At 42.8% G+C, this 18,461-nt stretch overlaps 1 protein-coding gene across 23 annotated transcripts in view; it reads left to right on the top strand.

The window, feature by feature from the left end:
* The window catches only part of ITGB6 (integrin subunit beta 6), a 142,703-nt gene that overhangs the window by 88,806 nt on the left and 35,436 nt on the right, over positions 1 to 18,461 (top strand). For all 23 annotated transcript variants that reach the window (XR_016230844.1, XR_016230842.1, XR_016230843.1 and 20 more), the window contains one exon: positions 9,281 to 9,370. Coding sequence is in view for 17 of the 23 variants with exons in the window: in XM_089328251.1 (XP_089184377.1) it covers positions 9,281 to 9,370 (90 nt within the window). In the remaining 6 variants the exon portion in view is untranslated. The remainder of the gene's footprint in view (positions 1 to 9,280; positions 9,371 to 18,461) is intronic.

The following is an 18,461-nucleotide window of genomic DNA, read 5'->3' on the forward strand; positions in this document are numbered from 1 at the left end:
ACTGTGCGTTTGTGAAGAAGATTCCTCTCTGGACTGCAAAGTGCTCAAAGCTGTGCAACCCTCCGGCCACTTTCTCCGGGTCCTGCAGGACAAAGGGAGTCTTCAGCCACTCATCTGGCCTGGGATGCCTTTGCTGTGGTGCCGTTTGGCCACCTGGGTTAGTGCCTTGGAGGATGACTCAAAGCACAGCTATGCTCACAGAGAACTCGCTCCAGCTTGGCTCACCACACAGGAGCAGTATCGTAATCCAGCATTTTCTGCATGGCACAGTCTTTTCAACACTATTGATGGCATCAAGGCACGAGGGACAAGTTACACAGACAGCCACAGGACACAAGAAGAGTTAGGGAGTATGATATATGTTAATTTTATGCCTCGTTATGTGAAAGAATCCAAAATGTGCTACCAAGAGGCTCGTAGTAATTGAAAAACAGCTTAAAACATTTTACTGCCTCTGAAATATTGAATTTTCAGAAAGTAAATAATTTTGGAAATCATTTATTGAACTTGAGCGATTTGGGCACACTTCATTTATGAATTCAGGAGTTATTGGTTTGTTTGTTTTTATCTATAGGATTGCCAGATTTTACACATAAAAATACAGGATGTCCAGTTAAATTTAAATTTAAAATAAAGAAGAGCTTTTAGTACAAGTTTATCCTATGTAACATTTGGGATATAGTCATACCAGAACTTTTTCTTTTTCTGAAATTCAAATCTAACTCAGGCAGTGAGGGTCTTGCTGCTCCCTGTGGTGTGGCGAAGGCATCAGGTAGGGGCATGCGGTCACACAGGGGCGTGGCAAAGGCGTGGTCTTCCAGTTCACAATCTAATCAATTTTAGCCTGTATGCCTGCCTACTTCATTGGCTTGAGCCTGAACCTGAATCAGCCCCAAGCATTTCAGACATCTAGGGGAGTGAACTAGTAAATGGGAACGTACTCTCTCTGCCTTTCAAACTAAAAATGAGCAAACAAAAAACAACAAGAAATCTCAGGCTTTTTGTCTAAAGGTTATCACAACCTTTTTAAAAACTACCACTTTGATCTAAGTTTATGTGTTCCAAGTGTATGACAGGCAGGAGATCCAGTATGAGTTGTGGTCATATTGATTTTTTTTTTTTTTTGACAGACAGAGTTAGACAGAGAGAGACAGAGAGAAAGGTCTTCCTTCTGTTGGTTCACCCCCCAAATGGCTGCTACTGCCAGCGCGCTGCGCCCATCCGAAGCCAGGAGCCAGGTGCTTCTCCTGGTCTCCCATGGGGTGCAGGGCCCAAGCACTTGGGCCATCCTCCACTGCACTCCCAGGCCACAGCAGAGAGCTGGACTGGAAGAGGAGCAACCGGGACAGAACCGGCACCCCAAGCGGGACTAGAACCCAGTGTGCCGCCGCTGCAGGCGGAGGATTAGCCTAGTGAGCTGCGGCACCGGCCGTGATCATATAGATCTAAAAAACCTAATGCTTTTAACTTTCTAAATTGCCACAGCCCCTCCTGGACATAACATACTCTAGCAGTGGTGCTCACTATTAGATTTTGCTAGAGGGCTTTTGAAGGGAAAAAAAAAAAAAAAAAGCAACTCAATGACCAGACTGCACCCTGATCAGATAAAGATCTGGTTTGGTGGGGGCTGAGACCCAGGTGCCAGTGGTGTTTAAAATCTCCCCTGGTGCATCAGGCCCCTCGAGATCTTGTTGAAATGCAGACACTGATTCAGAAGATCTGGGTGTGGCCTAAGATTCTGCATTTGTAACCAGTGCCCAGGGACGCTGGTGCCACCAGTCCACTCCAGTGTCGAGGCTGATCGCTCTTCAGCAGTCCTTGCACATACACCTGCCTGCTATTTTCTCACCCCCTTCCTCGCCTTCCTGCTCGCCATCCTTCAAAGTTTTATTACCTGCCTTTTGGTCTGCAGAGCACATGGGCTGCTCCTGAACCCCTCTCTGCTTGCCATTTTAAAAGAGCTTTCTAAAGCTTTGGGGCTCTGCATTTCCCAGGCAAGGTCCTCAGCTGCCCTCTCTCCAAAGGCAGGGTAATCTTATTAAGAGAAGATCTGAAGTGTTCTCAGGAACAGATACTCCACGTGGTCTCTTTGTTCTCCCCGTTTCCATTCTCAATGCGTCCCCATGCATTTGTTTGTCTCAGAACAGTCACGCACCGTGGGTCCATTCGCCTTTCCTGATCACCCTGTTAGTGCCGCTGAGCGCCGTTCAGCTGTGTGCTACGGCTTTTTGGCTGACAAGATAATTACATTCAGGGCAGACCGGGAGAAAGACAGGTAGTGCTCAAAAGTTCTGAAGCCGACTACCTAGTCATTGCTAGTACAGACTTCAAGATTGAGCAGCTGATCTAATTAGCACACTCCCATCACTACCTGCCTGACTGCGGAATGCTGACAATTGAAGCCCCAAGGCAAAGCGGATTTCATGCAACTCAGACACAGACATTCTTGCTCCCTCTGTGCCAGAAACAATTACATGGTCTTTTTGGAATCTTGGGTGTCCTAGTAACACAGTCAAGCCTAGGGGTAAACTTTCGCATAATACTAGGAGCCCTGCGTTTACTGATAATGAACACGAGAACCAGCCGGAATAAAGCCCCACAAGAATGAAAGACCTCACGGGAAGAAAGCCTTCTGATTGCCTTCAGAAGCAGGCCTGATTTCAGTAGGCGCAGCCCGCCCCTAGCTCTGGAAGAAACACCCCCGGCTCCACCAAAGTGTGTCTTCGCCAGCAAAGAGCTGTTTTCCTTTGACCACATAAATAGCATGCTACAGTCCCCTGGGAAATTTTTTTTATGGCCTTTATGTTTTTGCTACTTCCTACATTTCTTTCAAGATGCAGCCTTTGAGTTTGAAAGTCATTACAGCCACAAACCGTTTTTCTTCCTGACTTTTTGCTCTGGGTAAGAAAGTTCCTATATGAGGGTCTTCAAAAAATTCATGGAAAATATGTGTTATGGTAAAACAGTAGTGCATGGATTTCAAAAATTTTACACCAAAATATACTTATCCTTTATTCCAGATCCATAAACTTTTCGAAATACCCATATATATATATGTATTTGTATATTCATATATCCACATATATGTGACATTATCATCTTAACTTTCTAATGAGACTGTCACCCTCACTTGCTATTGGCATTTGCACCAGCGCTTCTGCAGGGACCTGGCAGGAAAGAGTGAGCACTGGATTTAGATTCAAAGCCTATTTGTTTCTTTATTATTATTATTTGAGAGGCAGAGTTACAGAGAGAGAGACAGAGAGAGACAGAGAGACAGAGACAGAGAGAGGTTTTCCATCCTCTGGCTCACTCCCCAAATGGCTGCAAGAGCCAGAGCTGGGCCAATCCGAAGTCAGGAGCCAGGAGCTTCATCCAGGTCTCCGAAGTGGGTGCAAGGGCCCACTCATCGGACACCTGGATACAGCTGCCCAAGCACTTGGGTCATCTTCCACTGCTTTCCCAGGCCATTAGCAGAGAGCTGGATCAGAAGTAGAGCAGCTGGGACTCAAAGTAGTGCCATATGGTTTGCTGGCACCACAGGCAGAGACTTAACCTGCTACAATATCATGGCGCCAGCCCCTCAAGACCTGTTTAGATCACTCATTACTTCTGTGACTAGGCAAGGTACTCACTTGTCCAGTTAAGCTAAGAGATGAAGGTTAAAGAAACTGAAAGATTCCTAGCCCAGTGTTATATGTTGAATCATGTCACCCAGAATCACAGAATTTGTCATTGTGGATATAAATTAGTTAATGTAAAATAAGGTCATACTGGAGTAGGATAGTCTATTATGACTGGTGCCTTTGTATGAAAAAGAGAAGAAACACAGATGCATGAAGGGGGACACTGTGTGACAATGGAGGCAGATTAGAATGGTGCCTGGGCAAGTGGAGGCCCACCAGGGATTGCTGGCATCACCAGAAGCTAGGAAGAGGCAAGGGTGGCCTTCACCAGGTCTTGGGAGGAGCACCGTCCTGCTGACACCTTGAACTCAGAGTTCTGGCCTCCAGATAGTGAGATAATATAATTCTGAGGCTTTAAGTTATCCAACTTGCAGTACCCAAGAAAATGAACATTCCCAGTCTCTGACTTAATTCATTAACCTCTCTCAGACTCAGTGATGACATCATCAGGGGACCCACAGAGCCATTGTCAGGCACCTAACATGAGTCATCTGGTTGAGAGCTCCAGTGTTAGGGACAAGGATGCAGGTGGCATCCATTATACTACCATGTGGAGGAATGACCTCAGGCAAGTTCATGAAGTTCTCGGCCTCAATGTCATGAGGCCCATATACCCCTGTCCCATACATGTATAATCTCCCTTATAATCCATAACTTCCTCTAGAGTGGTACATTTGCTGTAAGTGATGATGATCCCATATTAATATTTCATAGTTTACATTAGAGTTCACTCATAGTTTCACACACCCTATGCATTTGGACAAATATATTATGATATCTGTACACCATTATGGTGTCTTACAGAGTAATTCCACTGCCCTAAACATCATTCACCTATTGGCCCCCATACGCTTCCCCTTCAACCCCTGACAATCACTGATGTTTTTACTGTCTCCATAGTTTTTGCTTTTTCCACAGTGTCAGCTAGCTGGAATCATGGAGTGTGTAGCCTTTCCAGAGCAGCTTCTTTTACTTAGTAATATGCATTTAAATTGCCTTGATATCTTTGCATGACTTGAGAGCTGCTTTATGTTTAGTACTAAATAACATTCCATTGAATGAATGCACCACAGTTTATTTATCCATTCACCCACTGAAGGACATCTGGGTTGCTTCCAGGTTTTGGCAATTATGAATATAATAGGTATAATCCTTTGGGTGAATATCAGGGCGTTGACTGCAGGGTCCTGTGGTCATGGAGTAAGTGCATGTGTAGTTTTGTAAGAAACTGCCAAATGTCTTCCTCAGTGGCTTTATCATTTGATTTCCACCAGCAGTGCAGGAGAGTTCCTTTATCTCTACATCCTTACCAGCATTAGGTGTTCTCAGAGATCTGGATTTTGGTCTTTCTACTAAGTGTATTGTAGTACCTCATTTTGTTTCATTTACATTTCCCTGATGACATATGATAAAAGCATCTTTCTCTATGCTTATTTGTCATCTATATATTTTTTTGTTGAGCTGTCAATGTCTTTGATTCACTTTTTAATCCGTTTATTATAGTTGTTTCTTATTGTTGAGTTTTAAGAGTTCTTTATTTCAGATCACAAACTTTTATCAGATATGTCTTTTTCGTCATATTCTTGGAATTGTATCTATGAAGTTAATGAAATCTGTTCTCTCTATATTAGTAAATTGAAAAATGTAACAATAAAAAAGTAGTGACATCAATGCTATATTAGTGAGGCTTCAGAGAAAGAGTTAAGAAGCAAGGGATCTAAAGAGAAGTAGCTGGTTGCTCTAAGTGTTTGATTTTCCAGATTCTTCATTAAACTATTATTAGGGTCTTGCATTTGATACAGCATTTAAGATGTCACTTGGGACACTCACATCCCGTATCAGAGTTTGAGTCTCAGCTCTTCAGCTTCTGATCCAGCTTCTTGCTAATGCACACCTTGGGAGGCAGCAGGTGATCGCTCAAAGACTTCCCACGTGGGAAGCCTGGTTCGAGCTCCAGGCTCCTGGTTTCAGCCTGGTGCAGCCCTGACTCTTGTGGGGAATGAACCAGTAGGTGGAAAATCAATTAATCCCTCTCCTTCTCCCTCCTCCTCTTCTTTCTTTGCCCCCCCCCCAGTCTCTCTGCTTTTCAAATAAAACTATTTTTTTAAAAAAGGAAAATTAAAAAATATTTTTTAAAAATGGCATTAGCTGGTATGTGGCAAGTCATCTTTGGCTGTTCCACCCTCTAATGAGGGGCCTGGGTAGTATGATCTCTATAAAATGATGGCTAATGAGCTCTAAGGTACTGCAGACTCTATGAGACTATACTAGAAATGTCACAAGACTAGGATAGGTGGGTTCAGACTGGAGTCACCATCCGAGGCAGAAACCAAATCAAGATCCCCAGCAAGCACACAGTTAATACTAAACAGCCAGACTCTGAAGAATTAACTAGCAGGAAAGAGGTCATGTCAGGAGCTGTCCCTTCCAAGGGTGAGGAGGCCAAGAAAGCATAAAAGCCAGGGAGGGGCTGCCAGGGTCCTCAGCCAGAGTCTCTTTGAAGAAAAAGCCAACCAGCAACCTGTCTGCAGGTAAGGGAGGCAGCAGGTGTGTGGCTGCATGTTCCCCTGCCCTTAGCCCAAGAGGAGCGAACACCTGACAGCTGCCTCTGGCAGCCAGACCCTGAGCTCCATGAATTTGGAGACTCCCTGGGAGGAGCCGAGTGTGAGCTGTGAATCCAGGCCCCCTCCGCTGTATCATTTGATGCCTGCCTGCTGAATGAGCTCCTGTTCTGTCTCACCCTCTCTCCCTGACAAGAGGGAGACTTGCAGGGAGCAAATGCAGACAGCCGGACAAATGAGAAATCATTTTTTGAAACAGGGCAGAGTAAACAAATAAATAGGGCTTGAAGAAGGACATTCTGAAAAACTAAGGTCATCAGAAAGAGTGCGAAAAGCAACCTCAGGAACTCCTGGGTGGCATGGCAGGGAGGAGGGGAGAAAAATCCATAATTAGGATAATCCACAGAAAGATAACAGAGAGCTCAAGCCCAAGCACGGGAGCTTGCATTTCTCATCAGCTCATGCAGCATCATGTTTACAGGGCTGACGATTTCCAATATCCAAGCGTCAGCTTTTAGACTTACAATGCTATCATTCATCCCACCCGGGCATGCAAAATCATCCTTTCTCTAACATTAAACATGTTTCATCATGGCAATTTATAATAGCACTTTAGGACTTTAATGAAAGGAAGGCATTTGATACATGATATTTACAATAATCATAATACAAGGTTTAAAGCATATTTTTACAGTGTTAGATGAGAAAGTCACAATGCCTGTGTTCTTAGTGAATTATTTGAAATGCTCTTGGTGAGGATCAACATCCAGAAATTAATTAATAGCAACTGTCAGTGTTAAAATTGGTTACTGCTACTGGCTGCCAATTCCTTTATACCCTCACTCTAGTGGCAATCATCACATGCTATTCATGTTAACCACTTGTCCTAAGAGCCAAATGCCAAATGTCATACCACATGCAGGACCATAATTATGCCTGAGCAAGTCGATGGATTCAGCTTTGTTAGCCAATAATTAACCCCAAGTTTGGAGGCCACTTGAAATAGTACTTGCAAAAAATACCCCATGACGTCTCATCCTTGGGGATATCGGGATGGTTTTCAAGGATCTTGGCGGTTTCATACAAACCTAAGAGCCCCGAAATACTTTTTCAAAAGGACCTCAACGTTTGTCAAGTTCTAAAGGTTCCCTCTCCCTTCCCTTGTGGAATCAGTCAAATTGACACACATTCCAGCTCCATTTGAGTGGAATTCAAGTTCCTCTTTGGGTATTCACTGGTAACCACAGGTTGCATGCTTCACAGCCCTTTCTGACATGTGTTTATTTGAAGAGTAAGTCAGTGAACCAGGCCTTGCTCAGATTTTACAAGTTCTACCTGCCTCAGAGAAGCAGAGGGGCCCTGTGTCAGCAGGCCGTGACGTGGCACATGCAGTAAGGTGAGGAAAGTTACCTGGATTTCTGCCTACAGCCCACTCAATGAGAAAACACAGAGCCAAAGCAGAGCAACATCTGACACACTTAAGAGTTCAGATTTCCAGCAACTTCAAACTTAAACAGGATCATTAACACTGAAATAGGGAGAACATTACAAAACTGACAAATCAAAACCAAAGCTCATTTTTTTCAGGAGAGGTATAGAAAGCTTGGATATATCCAGAAGCCCTTCTGGTTCCATCTTGTGATCTATTGGCACCAAAAGTCTCCCTGGCATCACAGGTTCCTCTCCTGGGTTCCCTTTGTCCTGATTTATTTGCTTAATATCACTATCACAATGAATGACAAGTATTAATGCTAATTTAGTTTTGTGAGTTTCTAATCCACTTAAATCTTTGAAATAAGAGAGGATGTTGTTTGAACTATTGCAGATGCCCTAAATCCTTTCGTCAAAACCCCTTTGCTCTTTTCTGCATACGATTTTAATGAACTCAGTCATGCAATTTCACAACACACAGAAACTTAGAAGGCCACAGCTGACAGAAAAAGCATAGTCTCTTGTTGATGCAGCACCACACATGAAGCCTACCTAATGGATGGTGTTGGATGCAACAAGTAAATGAATAAGTGAGTAATTAGTGGGCCAGTGATACCTTAGTGCTTAACAAGGAGAAAGTTGAAAGTATTTAAAAACAAATGCAAGAAACAAAAGCATAGCAAACAGGGCTCATTTGGTGCAGGTGTGACCTCTCCGTGGCTTTTCACAGCCTTTGATGACTATAGAATGATAGTTAACATTAATAAGTATAGCTCTATGCCTTCAAGAAAAAAAAAAAACACAAAGTATTCCTGAGAGTTTAAGAAGACAGGGATGCGTATCACACACTTTACAAAACTCGTCACTTGAAAATCAAGTTTTAAAACCTAAAGTTTAATAAGAGATGGGCGATATTCAGCCGTCTGTAGAAGTCCTCTGCTTTGCAAAGCTTCCTTCCTAGGTCATGCTCTGGTTCAAGACCTTGAGCCTTGAACTGATCCTGTGAGTTCTCCCACTGGAGAATGCAGATGTTTAACTCAATTAATCATGATGAGGTTGAGAGCATCGCGACCAACCCCAGCATGGTGCTGACAGCCCTGGTAGGAAAGGGAGCGTTAACAGCAAGCAGCCCATCATTCACTCCACTTCTCTACCAACAGATTAGTCTTTAAGGCCCCCAAATTGGAATGACTTACAGAGCACCTGTTCCCTCACTGCCCATACATGCCAAAGCACAGACTCCAACATTGCAAATAAAAAGAGAAATGTCGAGATACAGCCCCAGTTTTTCAGACAAAAGAAGATGCTATATAAATGTTATTATCTGAGAATTCTGTTGGGATCTCAATCCCAATCCTAGACGAAGGCAGACAAAGAGACTAGATTTCCCCAGTGGCAGCTGGGGCCAGTCCATTGCCCCCTTGAGGCAGGAAGTGGCATGATGCATGGTGTCAGCCTTTAGGAGAAACATCCCATTATTATCTGAAGCCATTGCCCACCCCCCAGCCAGTGAAACCGAGAGAATCCGGGCAGCAGGCTGCGCCCGCCACTTTCTCAAGCCCCTCGAAGGAAGACTGACGTCCTCTTCCTTTGTGTGCACAGAACTACGCGAAACTGATTCCTGGTGCTACCGTTGGGCTGCTGCAGCAGGATTCCGGGAACGTCCTCCAGCTGATCATCTCTGCGTATGAAGTATGGAGCTTTACAGCGTGGTTTTGTCTTTTTGTTATATTTTTTTCGTTCCTCTGGTTTTCAGAAACTAAGATGTGTTTCAGGCAGTGAAATGCATTCTCATTTGTTGGTACAGACAGTGTTTATCCAAAGAAAATGTCTCTGTGTTAAGGCAGCCAAAATATACATTATAAATTTTGGTTACATCATTTGTAGATATTCCACCTGACAGGTAAAGCAAACAGAAGGTAGAAAAATCATGAACCCGATCCTTAATGGAGATTGTTTTTATAATAAGAACCAACAGCAGCACTGTCCTTGGCAAAATTTTAATTTGACTGAAAAGGCTCCATGAGTCATACAATTAAGCTCTCTGTCTGAAAAAAATTAAGTTTAAATTACCAGTGAGTAACAGAGTTATGTGGAGAACTAACTCCGTAGGCTTAATGAGACGAGATCTTAATGAAAGCAAAAATACAAGCATTGGCTACACACCAAAACACTCACAGCACACCAGGCACACCATGTTTTAGGATCTCTACTTTGGAGAACCAGGGAATTTTGCCCTTGGTTTTATGAGTGTTTGTACAATCTTTTGCCTTGACTTGGTGAATTAATGCCCAAGGACAGAATTCCTCCTTAAAATAAGACCCATATCTGCAGGTGACTATTTCTTTGTCCCCATTTCATAATTCAATTAGTCACTGAAGGAGGGCCAACTGCCAACTCTTTTGTTTCCTAAATACCATCCCTTTCTTTGCCCTTATTTACAAAGGAAGATAAACAACCACACACAGAGAGATAAAAATGAAGCACTGAATTAGGATAGGCATGCAAAAAGTAAATTTTTATAAAGCAATAAACTCTTGCATTTGCTACAAACATCTGTTACCTAATAATGAATGAAATCCTCTTAATCTATGTTTTAAAATTATAAATAAATGATCCAAATGCAATATATGCCAATATTTAGCATACATTGCACCAGTGTTCCCTAACTAAACATCAAAATCATCTGCAGAACTTTTTTTCCCCCTAAAGATTTATTCAGTTATTTGAAAGGCAGAGTGACACAAAGAAGAATTACAGAGAGGGATAGACAGAGAGAGGAATCTGCCATCTGCTAATTTACTCCCCACATGGCTGCAACAGCTGGAGCTGGGTCAGGCTGAAGCCAGGAGCCTGGAACTCCATCTGGGTCTCCCATGTGGGTGGCAGGTCCCAAGCACTCAGGCGACATTCCACTACCTTTCCCAGGCACATTAGTAGGGAGCTGGATTGGAAACAGAGCAGCTGAAACTCAAACTGGCACTCATACAGGATGCCAGCATGGGAGTGGTACTGTGGCATAGCAGGTAAATACCTGCGTCTCATACGGGTGCTGGTTTGAGTCCCGGCTGCTCCAATTCCGATCCAGCTCTCTGCTATGGCCTGGGAAAGCAGAAGAGTGCCCACGTGCTTGGGCCTCTGCACCTGCATGGGAGACCTGGAAGAATCTCCTGGCTCCTGGCTTTGGATCAGCTCAGATTTAGCCTTTGCGGCCAATTGGGGAGTGAACCAGAAGATGGAAGACCTCCCCCCCCTCCCTCCCTCCCCCTTCCTCCCTCCATTCCTCCCTCTCCTCTCTCTGTGTAACTCTGACTTTGAAATAAATAAATAAATCTTTAAAAAAAAATGGCTCCTGGCTTCTGGTCTGCACGGGATGCCAGCACCGCAAGGGGCCGCTTAACTCACTGTGCCACTGTGCCTTTAAAAAAAAAACAGGCACGAGAGAGGAAAGGGACATTTGGCCTAGTGGCTAGGATGCAGGTTAGCACATGTGCTTCCCACATCGGGCCGTGCACCCACAGGGGCAGCGGCAATGGTTCGAGTTCCTGGATCTCACCTGGCAGACTTGGACTTAGTTCTCTTAGCTCTGGCCTGGCCCTGCTCTGGCCATTGAAGGCATCTGGGGAGCGAGGCAGCAGATGGGAACTCTCTGTCTGTATTTCTATCTCTCTCTCACTCCCACTTCTGTCTCTCTCAAATAATTTTAAAAAATACATTTTAAAAAAGGCATGCCCAGAGTCCTCTCACAGATGTCTTTAGAGAACTTTAGGGGAAATGGGAGCTATTGATTTGAAAAAAAGAAAACTCACTAATGATGCTGATTTTCCCCTCATCACCTGAAGGGGGAAAAGCAAGGTGTTCCTTCTCGAATATTTCATTTCCTTAAACAATAAAATACAGACGTGCCCGTTGAAATTATAGGAGGGTGGAGTCCTTTATGCCACTGATGCCCTCAGAAATTTCTGTTTTCTCAGCTCACATCAAAAATTAATCCCCACATTATCTCATGCTTGAAATTCTTCTGGACAGGATAGCTTGTCAACAAAATACTGCAAAGAACTTTCTCCCTCACATGTAGTCATTAAAGTTTCAATGTGTAGAATCACTAAATTAGAACACACTCCATTTTCTCTAACTTGATACTCTGATACCCTGCAAAGTGTTGACCACTAACATCTTCAAAGACAGTAAGCGAATGCATCATCAAAAATATCTGCTCTCCTAGGCCGGCGCCGCGGCTCACTAGGCTAATCCTCTGCCTTGCGGCGCCGGCACACCGGGTTCTAGTCCCAGTTGGGGCGCTGGATTCTGTCCCGGTTGCCCCTCTGCCAGGCCAGCCCTCTGCTGTGGCCCGGGAGTGCAGTGGAGGATGGCCCAGGTGCTTGGGCCCTGCACCCCATGGGAGACCAGGAAAAGCACCTGGCTCCTGGCTCCTGCCATCGGATCAGCGCGGTGCGCCGGCCGCAGCGGCCATTGGAGGGTGAACCAACGGCAAAGGAAGACCTTTCTCTCTGTCTCTCTCTCTCACTGTCCACTCTGCCTGTCAAAAAAAAAAAAATCTGCTCTTCTGACGATCTCAATCCGTGCCCCTACTCGCACTGTCAGAAGCTGCAGCTCATTTGACAGCCCCAGGACACTCATGTGATTTACGGGGTAGTCGAAATAAAGGCACTAAACATCAGAATAGAATCTCGTGCCTTTATTTGCTGTCACAAAAATACGAAGGATGGGCATTTGGCATAGCAGTTAAGACACAGGTTGTGGTGCACACATCTCAACTGAGTGCCTGGGCACAAATCCTGGCTCTACTACCAATTCCAGCTAATATGCACTTTGGAAGCAGCAGATAATGGCTGTGTGAGATGTAGATTGAATTTTCTACTCTGTCCTCTGCCTAGCCTGGGTCTGGTCATGTGGGCATTTGGGGAATGAACCAGCAGATGGGGGCATCCTGTCTCTCTCTCTGCCTATCAAATAATAAGTGAATAGATTTATTTAAAAAATAAAAATACTAAACAAGTGTCCTTTGTTGTTAAACCAAACAATTTTACTCAAGTTACCTTTGGAACTTGATGATTCAAATGGTGACATATGCAATAGATTGTGGCAACGTATTTTCTACTGTTTTTTTTTTTTAACTTTTATTTAATGAATATAAATTTCCAAAGTACAGCTTATGGATTACAATGGCTTCCCCCCATAACGTCCCTCCAACCCGCAACCCTCCCCTTTCCCACTCCCTCTCCCCTTCCATTCACATCAAGATTCATTTTCAGTTCTCTTTATATACAGAAGATGAGTTTAGCATACATTAAAGATTTCAACAGTTTGCTCCGACACAGAAACATAAAGTGAAAAATACTGTTTGAGTACTAGTTATAGCATTAAATCTCAATGTACAGCACACTAAGGACAAAGATCCTACATGAGGAGTAAGTGCACAGTGACTCCTGTTGTGGACTTAACAAATTGACACTCTTGTTTATGGCATCAGTAATCACCCTAGGCTCTTGTCATGAGCTGCCAAGGCTATGGAAGCCCCCTGAGTTCACTGACTCTGATCATATTTAGACAAGGCCATGGTCAAAGTGGAAGTTCTCTCCTCCCTTCAGAGAAAGGTACCTCCTTCTTTGATGACCCATTCTTTCCACTGGGATCTCACTTGCGGAAATCTTTCATTTAGGTTTTTTTTTTTTTTTTTCCCCAGAGTGTCTTGGTTTTCCATGCCTGAAATACTCTCATGGGCTTTTCAGCCAGAGCCACATGCCTTAAGGGCTGATTCTGAGGCCAGAGTGCTGTTTAGGACATCTGCCATTCTATGGGTCTGCTGTGTATCTCACTTCCCATGTTGGATCGTTCTCTCCCTTTTTGATTCTATCAGCTAGTATTTGCAGACACTATTCTTGTTTACGTGATCCCTTTGGTTCTTAGTCCTATCATTATGATCAATTGTGAACAGAAATTGATCACTGGGACTAGTGAGATGGCATTGGTACATGCCACCTTGATGGGATTGAATTGGAATCCCCTGGTATGTTTCTAACTCTACCGTTTGAGGTAAGTCAGCTTGAGCATGTCCCGAATTGCACATCTCTTCCCTCTCTTATTCCCACTCTTACATTTAACAGCGATCACTTTTCAGTTAAGTTTCAGCACTTAAGAAGAATTGTGTATTGATTACAGTATTCAACCAAAAGTATTAAGTAGAACAAACAAAAAAAGATACTAAAGGGGATAACATATTAAGTTGCTCATCAACAGTCAGGGTGAGGGCTGATCAAGTCACCGTTTCTCCTAGTGTTCATTTCACTTTAACAGGTTTCCTTTTTGGTGCTCAGTGAGTTGTCACCTATCAGGGAGAACAAGTGGTATTTGTCCCTTTGGGATTGGCTTATTTCACTCAGCATAATGTTTTCCAAATTCCTAACAGGGATCACTTTTCAGTTAAAATTTAAACACCTAAGAATAATTGTGTGTTAATTACAGAGTTCAACCAATGGTACTAGAACAAAAAAAATACTAAAATGGATAAAGTATTACATTGTACATCAACCGTCAGGACAAGAGCTGATCAAGTCACTGTTTCTCATAGTGTCCATTTCACTTCAACAAGTTTCCCCTTTGGTGCTCAGTTAGTTGTCGCCAATCAGGGAGAACATATGATATTTGTCCCTTTGGGACTGGCTTAATTCACTCAGCATGATGTTTTCCAAATTCCTCCATCTTGTTGCAAATGACCAGGTTTCATTGTTTTTGACTGCTGTATAGTATTCGATAGAGTACATGTCCCATAATTTCTTTATCCAGGCTACTGTTGATGGGCATTTGGGTTGGTTCCAGGGCTAAGCTATTGTGAATTGAGCTGCAATAAACATTAGGCTGCAGACAGCTTGTTTGTTTGCCAATTTCATTTCCTTTGGGTAAATTCCAAGGAGTGGGATGGCTGGGTTGAATGGTAGGGTTATCTTCAGGTTTCTGAGGAATCTCCAGACTGACTTCCATAGTGGCTTAACCAATTTGCATTCCCACCAACAGTGGGTTAGTGTCCCTTTTTCCCCACATCCTCGCCAGCATCTGTTGTTGGTAGATTTCTGCATGTGAGCCATTCTAACCGGGGTGAGGTGAAACCTCATTGTGGTTTTGATTTGCATTTCCCTGATTGCTAGTTATCTTGAACATTTTTTCATGTGTCTGTTGGCCATTTGGATTTCGTCTTTTGAAAAATGTCTATTGAGGTCCTTGGCCCATCTCTTAAGTGGGTTGTTTGTTTTGATGTTGTGGAGTTTCTTGATTTCTTTGTAGATTCTGGTTATCACCCTTTATCTGTTGCATAGTTTGCAAATATATTTTCCCATTCTGTCGGTTGTCTCTTCACTTTCCTGACTGTTTCTTTTGCAGTACAGAAACTTCTCAATTTGATGCAATCCCAAATATTAATTTTGGCTTTGACTGCCTGTGCTTCTGGGGTGTTTTCCAAGAAGTCATTGCCGGTACCTATATCTTGCAGGGTTTTCCCAATGCTAATAATTTGATGGTGTCAGGTCGTAGATTTAAGTCTTTAATCCATGTTGAGTGAATTTTTGTGTAAGGTGAAAGGTAGGGGTCTTGCTTCATGATTCTGCACGTGGAAATCCAATTTTCCCAGCACCATTTATTGAATAGACTGTCCTTACTCCAGGGATTGGTTTTGCATCCTTGATCAAATATGAGTGGGCTGTAGATGTTTGGATTGATTTCTGGTGTTTCAATTCTGTTCCATTGGTCTATCCATCTGTTTCTGTACCAGTACCATGCTGTTTTGATTACAACTGCCCTGTAGTATGTCCTGAAATCTGGTATTGTGATGCCTCCAGCTTTGTTTTTGTTGTACAAGATTGCTTTAGCTATTCAAGGTCTCCTGTGTCTCCATATGAATTTCAGCATCATTTTTTCCAGATCTGAGAAGGTCTTCGGTATCTTGATTGGTATTGCATTGAATCTATAAATTGCTTTTTTCAGAATGGACATTTTGATGATATTGATTCTTCCAATCCATGAGCATGGAAGATTTTTCCATTTCTTGGTATCCTCTTCTATTTCTTTCTTTAAGGTTTTGTAATTTTCACCATAGAGATCTTTAATGTCCTTGGTTAAGTTTATTCCAAGGTATTTGATTGTTTTTGTAGCTATTGTGAGTGGGATTGCTCTTAGAAGTTCTTCCTCAGCCGTGGCATTGCCTCTGTATACAAAGGCTGTTGATTTTTGTGCATTGATTTTATACCCTGCTACTTTGCCAAAATCTTCTATGTGTTCCAATAATCTCTTAGTAGAGTTCTTTGGGTCCCCTAAATAAAGAATCATATCATCTGCAAAGAGGGATAGTTTGAGTTCTTCCTTCCCAATTTGTATCCCTTTAATTTCTTTTTCTTGCCTAATAGCTCTGGCTAGAACCTCCAGAAGTATATTGAATAGCAGTGGTGAGAGTGGGCATCCCCGTCTGGTACCAGATCTCAGTGGAAATGCTTCCAACTTTTCCCCATTCAATAGGATGTTGGCCGTGGGTTTTTCATAGATTGCTTCGTTTGTATTGAGGAATGTTCCTTCCAAACCCAGTTTGCTTAGAGTTTTCATCATGAACGGGTGTTGTATTTTATCAAATGCTTTCTCGGCGTCTATTGAGATAATCATATGGTTTTTCTTCTGCAGTCTGTTAATGTGGTGTATCACATTGATTGTTTTGCGCACATTAAACCATCCCTGCATACCAGGGATAAATCCCACTTGGTCTGGGTGGATGATCTTTCTGATGTGTTGTTGCATTCTATTGGCCAGAATTTTATTGAGGATTTTTACATCTATGTTCATCAGGGATATTGGTCTGTAATTCTCTTTCAGTGCTGCATCTTTTTCTGGCTTAGGAATTAAGGTGATGCTGGCTTCATAGAAAGAATTTGGGAGGACTCCCTCTTTTTCGATTGTTCTGAATAGTTTGAGAAGAATTGGAGTCAGTTCTTTAAATGTCTGGTAGAATTCAGCAGTGAATCCATCTGGTCCTGGGCTTTTCTTTGTTGGGAGGGCCTTTATTACTGTTTCAATTTCTGTCTCAGTTATGGGTTTGTTTAGGTTTTCTATATCTTCCTGGTTCAATTTAGGTAGGTTGCATGTGTCCAGGAATCCATTTCTTTTTTTTTTTTTTTTTTTTTTTTTTTTTTTTTTTTTTTTTTTTTTACAGGCGGAGTGGACAGTGAGAAAGAGACAGAGAGAAAGGTCTTCCTTTGCTGTTGGTTCACCCACCAATGGCCGCCGCGGCCGGCGTGCTGCAGCCGGCGCACTGCGCTGATCCGATGGCAGGAGCCAGGAGCCAGGTGCTTTTCCTGGTCTCCCATGGGGTGCAGGGCCCAAGCACCTGGGCCATCCTCCACTGCACTCCCTGGCCACAGCAGAGAGCTGGCCTGGAAGAGGGGCAACCGGGACAGAATCTGGCGCCCCGACTGGGACTAGAACCCGGTGTGCTGGCGCCGCTAGGCGGAGGATTAACCTAGTGAGCTGCGGCGCCGGCCTAGGAATCTATCCATTTCTGATATGTTTCCCTGTTTGCTGGCATACAAGTCCTTGTAGTAATTTCTGATGATTCTTTTTTTTCTGTGGTGTCTGTTGTTACGTTTCCTTTTTCATCTCTGATTTTATTGATTTGGATCTTTTCTCTTCTTTTTTTAGTTAGTTGGGCCAATGGGGTGTCAATTTTGTTTATTTTTTCAAAAAACCAGCTCCTCATTTGGCTGATTTTTTGTAATGTTTTTTTTTGGATTCAATCCTGTAGATTTCTTCTCTGACTTTAAATATTTCTCTTCTCCTTCTAGATTTGGGTCTGGTTTGCTGTAGGTTTTCTAGATCCTTGAGGTGAATTGAAAGCTCATCTATTTGGTGCCTTTCCAATTTCTTGATGTAGGCACCTATTGATATAAACTTTCCTCTTAACACTGCTTTTGCTGTATCCCATAAGTTTTGGTATGTTATGCTGTTATCGTCATTTACTTCTAGAAAATTTTTGATTTCTCTTTTAAATCTTCTATGACCCATTGTTCATTCAGGAGCATGTTGTTCAATCTCCATGTGTTTGCGTATGCTCTAGGGGTTCCTGAGTTACTAATTTCCAACTTCATTCCTTTATGGTCTGAGAAGCTGCATGGTATGATTCTAATTCTTTTGAATTTGCTGAGATTTGCTTTATGGCCTAGTATGTGGTCAATCCTAGAGAAGGTTCCATGTACTGCTGAGAAGAATGTAAAATGTTTAGCTGTAGGATTGAAAGTTCTGTATATATCTGTTAGATCCATTTGGGCTATAGTGTCGTTTAAATCTACTGTATCCTTGTTGATCTTCTGTCCTGTTGATCTGTCTATTTCTGAGAGCGGAGTATTGAAGTCCCCCAGTACTATTGTATTGGGGTCTAAGTCTCCCTTTAAGTCCCTTAACAAATCTTTTAGATAAACCGGTGCCCTGTAATTAGGTGCATATACATTGATAATTGTTATATCTTCCTGTTGAATTGATCCCTTAATCATTATATAGTGTCCCTCTTTGTCTCTCTTAACAGTTTTTGTGGTAAAGTTTATGTTGTCCAATATTAAGATGGCTACGCCCACTCTTTTTTCATTTCTGTTGGCATGGTATATCTTTTTCCAGCTTTTCACTTTCAGTCTGTATGGATCTTTGTTGGAAAGATGCGTTTCTTGTAAGCAGCAAATAGATGGGTTTTGTTCCTTAACCCAATCAGCCAATCGGTGTCTTTTAACTGGACAGT

Source organism: Oryctolagus cuniculus, chromosome 3 (genome assembly GCF_051225735.1).
Source record: "Oryctolagus cuniculus isolate XC-2025 breed Fujian yellow rabbit chromosome 3, ASM5122573v1, whole genome shotgun sequence".
NCBI classification, from domain to species: Eukaryota; Metazoa; Chordata; class Mammalia; order Lagomorpha; family Leporidae; genus Oryctolagus; species Oryctolagus cuniculus.